The sequence below is a fragment of the Apaloderma vittatum genome, unplaced genomic scaffold (genome assembly GCF_000703405.1).
Source record: "Apaloderma vittatum isolate BGI_N311 unplaced genomic scaffold, ASM70340v1 scaffold3338, whole genome shotgun sequence".
Classification (NCBI taxonomy): Eukaryota; Metazoa; Chordata; class Aves; order Trogoniformes; family Trogonidae; genus Apaloderma; species Apaloderma vittatum.
Genome location: NW_009731062.1, coordinates 24909 through 31823, shown reverse-complemented (window position 1 = coordinate 31823; position 6915 = coordinate 24909). Strand labels below are relative to the sequence as shown.

Here is a 6915-nt window from a genome sequence, read left to right as displayed (position 1 = left end):
CCCGAAAGCAAAAAGCCTCAAGTTTGGCTTTCCCCCCCCCCCCCCCCAGTGAGGCTTTCTTCAAATTTTTAGGGAAACTAGATGCTATTTAGGTTGGAAAAAGTACACTTTGGAAGTATGTTAGTGCCTCATAGCCGATTCATGTTTAGGTGGGAGCATGGGAGGTAGTTTTTCCAGTCTCCTATCAACCACTCCTTCCTAATACGCCCGAGTGTGTGATAATATGCGTGTGCAAAAGATGAAATGGTGCATACCGTGTTTTACTATTAAAGTTTGAATGCTCCGATATGTGTACACAGAGTTTATAACATAAAACTGATTTTTTTAAAATTTTTTTTTCTGTTGTAGGTATGCGAGGTGTATGCACTCCACAGGGAAACCTTCTACCTAGCTCAAGACTTTTTTGATAGATTCATGTTGACGCAAAAGAACATTAACAAGAGCATGCTTCAGCTCATAGGAATTACCTCATTATTCATTGCCTCCAAACTTGAGGTAAGAAGCTCTGTTGCAGAGAAGAGAATGCTAAGTTTGTGATAAATGTTATTGCTGGGTTTTTTTTCAGTTATTTCTTCTGACTCTTTTGAACTTGGCGGTGTATGTGCAACACAGAAGGTCAGAAGGAGAAATGCTTTTTCTTCATTCAATTGTGCATACGTCTTTCTTGGTCCATGCAGATGTGCCAGGAGCAGATTTGTTTTGTTTTGTCTTCTTTCTGAATATGCAGCAGTTGGCAAATGATCTCAGGAACGGGCCTGGGACTTGTACGAAACCATGCCTGAGTCTCGGACTGCCTGTACATCAGGCTGATGTCCCTAAAATCCCAATTAGTGGAGTTTGTTTTCTTTTCAAGTGCGGCGATGGAGATGCGTTGTGTCATGTGCTGTATCTGTGAGCCAAGAGTGTACTTTTTGGTGGTGCGTGGTAGGCTAGGGTGAGAGGAAAATTTGGGATAGTATTATACTTGGAATCCCCCCCTCCCCGCCAATGTAGCTGCGGTTCCAAAAGGCAAGGCAGCACACTACACGCAGTTGTTTATCCTAAGGAAGCATGTGGGGCATCAGCTTGTGGAGCCGGCTGGTAGAGAATCAGTTCCACTGGCAACTTCTCCTTTACTAACAAACACACGTAGCCAGGCGTGGCCCCAACTGGTGTAACTGGGTTGACAGATTTCTTTGTCAGCTATCCCTACGCCAAGGATTTTGCTGGCTACAGTGGTTGTGGGGTTTTATATCATCTTTTTCCAGCTTTTTTTTTTGGTTTTAAAAAAAACCTGTGTGCCTACATCAGCCCTGTTGCACGTAACCTGTACCAGAAAGCCCATCCTAAGGCAGCAGCGTGCTGTGCGAGAGGGAGGCTGGTGTATGTTTGACGTCAAATGGAAGGGCTGGAAGTTGTACGAATGAGTGTTCTGACTGCTTAGTCAGCATTTATTTCCCCAAAAGCTAAAAGAGTTGCAATAAATCTATCATGTTTTATAACAGATAACACAGTGTACTCATTTTTAGTATTTCCTCTAAGTTTCAGGTCACCTCATGTAATGAGAAAAACACTGTTCTGGTATAAAAAAAAAAATGTTAATATTTCAATATGGACTGAAAAGTATTTTGCCAGTATCTTGTCAAGCTTTCTTAGTTTTGTAAGGCGCTCTAACCTGCACTCTCTCCCCTCCATTTAAAGGAAATCTATGCTCCTAAAATACAGGAATTTGCTTACGTCACTGATGGTGCTTGCAGTGAAGATGATATCGTAAGAATGGAACTTATTATGTTAAAGGTAATGACTTTGTTGTGTTTGTCAGTGCTGGCAGAAAGACTGCCCAGCTGAGCCTTGTATTTTAATGTTACTTATTTGCTTAGAAAAGGAACGTTTAGCATGTCCCTGCTTCTGCAAACCCATGAAAGCACTGTTGTATGTGCACTGGACCTCTGAAGTCCCAGAAAGCAGTGAGAATGCGATCTAAACCAAATATTCGTGCTTGAAGTTGTGCATAATCTTCAGCGCCTTTCAAGGATCTTTTGAGGGTCTGGGCAATAAGCTGAGCAAACTCAGAAGAGGGGGCGTGGGGAAAGAGTTCAGAGCACAAAACTGTCCTTGTTTGTGGTTTAAGGTGCTTAATTAACTGTTTGTTTTATATTTGCAGGCTTTAAAATGGGAACTCTGCCCGGTGACAATCGTCTCTTGGCTGAACCTCTATCTTCAGGTGGATGCTCTGAAGGATATTCCAAAAGTGCTGCTACCTCAGTATTCTCAGGAAAAATTCATTCAGATTGCGCAGGTAGGTAGTAAACTCTATTAGAAAATACTCTTCAGAATGAACACCAGCACAACTAAACATTAGGCCTCAAAAGCCATAAAGGATGCTTTTTCTTGTTTTACCTTGCCTGTTAGTTTGTTAAGGAATCTGCAAGTTTGACTCTGGCAGAGAACTTCAGGCTAGGTTTCTAGGTCAAGCACCCACGTGTTTCTTGTCTCCCTGCTCTCAGATGCTTTAAAAACTTCTCCCTACACTGAAAAATAATCTGCCCTTTTTTTTTTTTTAATTACTATGCACTATATTGCCAACAGCTCTGAGAGGAGGGTAGATAATTTAAGAGGCTAAGGACAGCTGTTTTTACCTGCATTGTCTGTAAGTGTGTTTCTATGTAGTTGCCTGGAAGGCAGCCTGAGGCACCTTCAGGCTATTTTGGAACTTCCATTTTGATGGGTGTGTGTTGTGTCTGGCTTGAGAGAGGCTTACTGAAGAGCAGGCTCGTCTAAGCTACCAAGCTGCTAGGTCGTATTTTAATTTAAGGAAATAACTTCCTGGAGCTCTGCTATCAGTTTAAAGGCCTACTTAAACCTATGCCAGCAAAGTATCTTGTGTGTTCCTGGGGAAAGTGCAAACTGGTTTGCAATGTTGACTCCCAGAGACTGCTTCAACTGCAACTGGTGCCAAAAAAAAAAATCAGATGTGTGCAGTCCATGCAAAAAAGCTCATCTGTGGTATAGTGCCTAGAGTGTAGGAGGACAACTCTTCAGTTTCTGAGATAGGATTATACAGAAGTATCACCTTGTTAAAATTTGTAACTCTTGTTACTTCTCCTCTTACTTTCTCCCAGCTCTTGGACCTGTGTATTCTGGATGTGAATTCTTTGGACTTCCAGTACAGAACACTAGCTGCTGCAGCTCTCTGCCACTATACCTCAATTGAAGTAGTTAAGAAAGCTTCGGGTGAGGAGCCTGTGTAAAGTTTCCTCTCATTAGGTGGGGGATTCTGGAAGCTGCTACGAAAGCACTGAGTTATGAGGTTGCCCACAGAGCAAGAGTTACACTGACACTTAGAGTTTGTTCTGTTCTGTGGATTCCCCCCCTCCCTAATTTCACTTCCTTCCTACCACTATTTCAGATGTTACAAAGATTCAAAAAAGAAGGAAACGCTTTCAGAACCATAGTGTTCACAGAGGAAATCGTACTTTGGGGCTAGTACTGCTCTGTGACTTCCAGTTTGTTGGGGGATCATTAGCTATACCTTATTTGGTGACCTTTCCTAAAATGTAGCCATCAAGCAGTTGCCTGTGGCTGTCAGCATTAACCTTTGTGCTGTTCCCTAGCAGCCTGCCCCTTCCAAAGTGGAAAAAAAAAAATAAGAAAATCACTTAACCAAGCTCAGCACTTACACATTGCCTGAGGTACCATAAAAGGATAGTGACAATAGCAAATGTTTTTATAGCATGACCCAAAATCTTGTCTTCAAGCTGAAAAAGTCACTTCAGCCTCCTCTGGTAGGCAACAGGTGTCCTCACAGCCAGAGCTGCTTTGTTCGGGACACCTGTGCTCACCAGCCTCAGCCACAACTCTTCCAAATAACAAGCACAAGAAAATGCTGGGAGGATGATTCTGACTCTTTATGTGCCATGTTATTTAGTGTTTGGGGTTTTTTTTAAATTTATGACCATATTGCAACACCGTATTCATGATTTCTTACTGTGTTCTACCCTCCAGGCTTAGATTGGGAAAGCATTTCAGAGTGTGTAGAATGGATGGTTCCTTTTGTGAACGTTGCAAAAAAAGTCCCTGCGAAACTGAAGAACTTTAAGAAGGTTGCGGTGGAAGATCGACATAATATCCAAACACACATGAATTATTTGGATATGCTGGTAAGTTGGTCTGCGGACCTGGAGCACAGGTACTTGAGTGCGTTACACACCCCCTGTCCCCAGGCAGCAGAGGAGGAGTCTAACACCTGCCTGGTCACTCCCGGCCTAGTTCACCTCAACCCGGGTGCTCGGTGATGCCTCAGCTTTAGTTTCTGGCTTCTGCCTGATGATGCTATGAACTGAATTTTTTTTATACCATAACACTCACAGGCCGTAAGCAAAGGCTTGGATTTGAGGTACAGGTGAAGTGTTTAGAAGATAATAATCTTCACTTTGTGTAACATTACCTTGGATTTCTATTCTGTACCTTAGATCTGGAATTGCACTAGCACAGTGAGGAAATGCTGCGGAGTGCTAGTGAAACAAGAGAAGTAGAACTTGTCACAAGTATTAACTGTCGTCTTCCTCCTCCAATACACAGGAAGAAGTGAACAGTGGAGCAGCCTCTGCTGTCTCAGGTCAGTTATCACCCATCTCAACAGGAGGAATTATAACCCCTCCCAAAAGTACAGAGAAGAAATGAACCACAACCACTCCCATGAACACTTTCAGAAACAGAACTTGGTGCTTCACAACAAGACCACACTAAAGGTGACTCATGCTCGTTACAGCTATTCGAGGCTTGGGCAGTAAAAAGACACAGCAAACAGAGCAGCAGATGACTGCAACCAGCGTCCTCCTACAGACTTGATAAAAGTTAGACCAAGCGTCCTTCTGTGCCATCACAGGAGCCTGGACTACTTTGGTCTGTTCTCAGACACGACTTACTTCAACTCTCACCATTCCTAACTTATGAATTTCAAGAACCTTTTTAAAATGGCTGAGTGGCAAAGTTTGTCACTCAGGTTATATATATGCCAGACTTGCTTTAACTTGAGCTAGCCATACAGAAGAACCTAATGAGAGCTGTACATAATTACCTCTCATTGTTTGTTTTGTTTTCTTTTCTTGGTAAGGTCAGGTAGTCACCCACCAGCTCAGGTGCAGTATTACAGAGGTCAGTGGGTAAGCAGTTTACTTTCCTGAAACCACTCTGCCTTTGCAGGATGGCGTAGCCAGCCCTGGATCAAATTCTAACTCCACAGGAGGCCAAGACCTTTCAGGTGGCCCTTGAGGGTTTCCATAAACTTGAGTCCTACTGTATAGCTGACCTCAGGTAAGAGTACAAGCAAAGGACCTGCTGCTGCAGTAACTGTAACAAGCACAGTCCTGGAAGGAAAGAGTTCTATTCTGTAAGAAAGACCCAGCGACCAACTTTCAACAAGAGCAAAGAACTGGAGAGGGTATGGAAAAAGGTGAGCCACTGGTACTCTACAACCACTCACACGTCATAGGAACAGTATTTTAAACTGTGGAGCCATATTTTGTCAGTGTTTATAAACAGCATTAACTACTGTGTTTTCCTTGTAACATTCACTACCTCTGAATCACTTCTGTGATGAAGGGACAGTACTGGGAAAGTTGGGTATGGGGCTTCCTCCCTCTCTCAAGATGCTCCTACCTGTGCCCCACAGCCAGGGACACGTTTCACACGACACTGAGCCCTCCAGGAAGCTGCACTGGAGCATGAGGTGCCACCCACATCCACACTAAACTCAGCAAACTTGAATTCATGTTGCCTTCAAACAAGCCCTTGCAGAGCTAGCTGAAGTTGCTTCCAGCCTTCTGTACAGTTTGTAAAAATAAGGGGTTTATTTTAAGATTTCATCTAATTCTAAAAAAAAAAAAAAAGATACTAGACTGTAAATGTTGTATAAAAATTTAAATGAATTTTAAAAAAAATAAAGTCTTGAAAGATTTTTTTTTTTCCCCACTTCCACACATTCTTTATATTTAGTCTTCCAGCATTAGCCTAGAAGTAAAGTTTTGCCATTGCTTGAAGAAACTTCTTTTTTCTCCTCTGGGCAGCAAGCTGTAGGACCTCCTCAGGGTTACTGGCATTCAGCTCGGTCTGGCCAATGGCTTTTATCTTGAAACACAAGAGGAGACAGGGCTAGCACCAGCCATTCTCGTCACTGTTTCACTACCAGGCATTTTCAGCCTTAGTTTAAAGAAGGTAACATGCTATGCCCTGCCCCCCTCCACCAACACCTTCACATCAGTGTTCACACTCTTAAGAATTAGACAACACCATCAAAACTGGAAGTTGTGATTCTCTTCAAAGAGGGGTTCAGGGAGGGAAAGGCACACTAAGGAAATCCCACCACCCCCAAGCACCCCCTCTGCTAACTTACCGCTATCTGGCGCTTGTCTGTCTCCCCTCTTTTGTGGTGGAGATCTGAGAGTGAGTCAAGAAAAGATACTTGGGGAGGAAATAGGCTTTTGCCAGCTGTGAACATCCAGCACGAGCTTTCTGCAGCAGTGTGCTAGTGCAAGGATACAGGTCAAATACTCCAAGATGGTGACATCCCAGATGTATTCGTAGTAAGAATCCATGGCATCATGACTGAAAGAGAACACAGGTTAGGTTATCTCATACAGTCACATACCACGTATACATATTTGTTATAAGCTTTTTGGTAACATTCACCTGTTTTGTTCCTGCAGTGCCTTAAATGCAGTTTTGTAGTCCACTTCTCTGAGGAACTGGCATAAAATAGCCACCTGTAAGGCAACACCCACAGGTGATTTTTGACAGCCTTAACTCCCCACAAATGGGAATCTTCCCTGGAACCCCTCAGCAACCTCACCCCCTTTCTAGAGCTATTCAAGTGCTTGTTTCCATAGCAAGCATGGTCTGAGCACCTGACCCTCAGGAGCACACACAGCTCCTGCT

At 43.3% G+C, this 6915-nt stretch overlaps 2 protein-coding genes across 2 annotated transcripts in view; one reads left to right on the top strand and one right to left on the bottom strand.

The window, feature by feature from the left end:
- CCNE2 (cyclin E2) overlaps positions 1 to 4662 on the top strand; it is an 11325-nt gene extending 6663 nt beyond the window's left edge. The window contains exons 6-11 of the mRNA XM_009875029.1: positions 349 to 495; positions 1681 to 1776; positions 2144 to 2278; positions 3102 to 3213; positions 3985 to 4139; positions 4561 to 4662. Coding sequence (XP_009873331.1) covers positions 349 to 495; positions 1681 to 1776; positions 2144 to 2278; positions 3102 to 3213; positions 3985 to 4139; positions 4561 to 4662 — 747 coding nt within the window. The remainder of the gene's footprint in view (positions 1 to 348; positions 496 to 1680; positions 1777 to 2143; positions 2279 to 3101; positions 3214 to 3984; positions 4140 to 4560) is intronic.
- A 1146-nt stretch (positions 4663 to 5808) lies between these two features.
- INTS8 (integrator complex subunit 8) overlaps positions 5809 to 6915 on the bottom strand; it is a gene marked incomplete at its 5' end in the record, with an annotated part of 24524 nt that continues 23417 nt past the window's right edge. Inside the window, 4 exons of the mRNA XM_009875030.1 lie at positions 5809 to 6108; positions 6374 to 6417; positions 6521 to 6585; positions 6670 to 6743. Of these exons, the coding sequence (XP_009873332.1) occupies positions 5992 to 6108; positions 6374 to 6417; positions 6521 to 6585; positions 6670 to 6743 (300 nt within the window). The remainder of the gene's footprint in view (positions 6109 to 6373; positions 6418 to 6520; positions 6586 to 6669; positions 6744 to 6915) is intronic.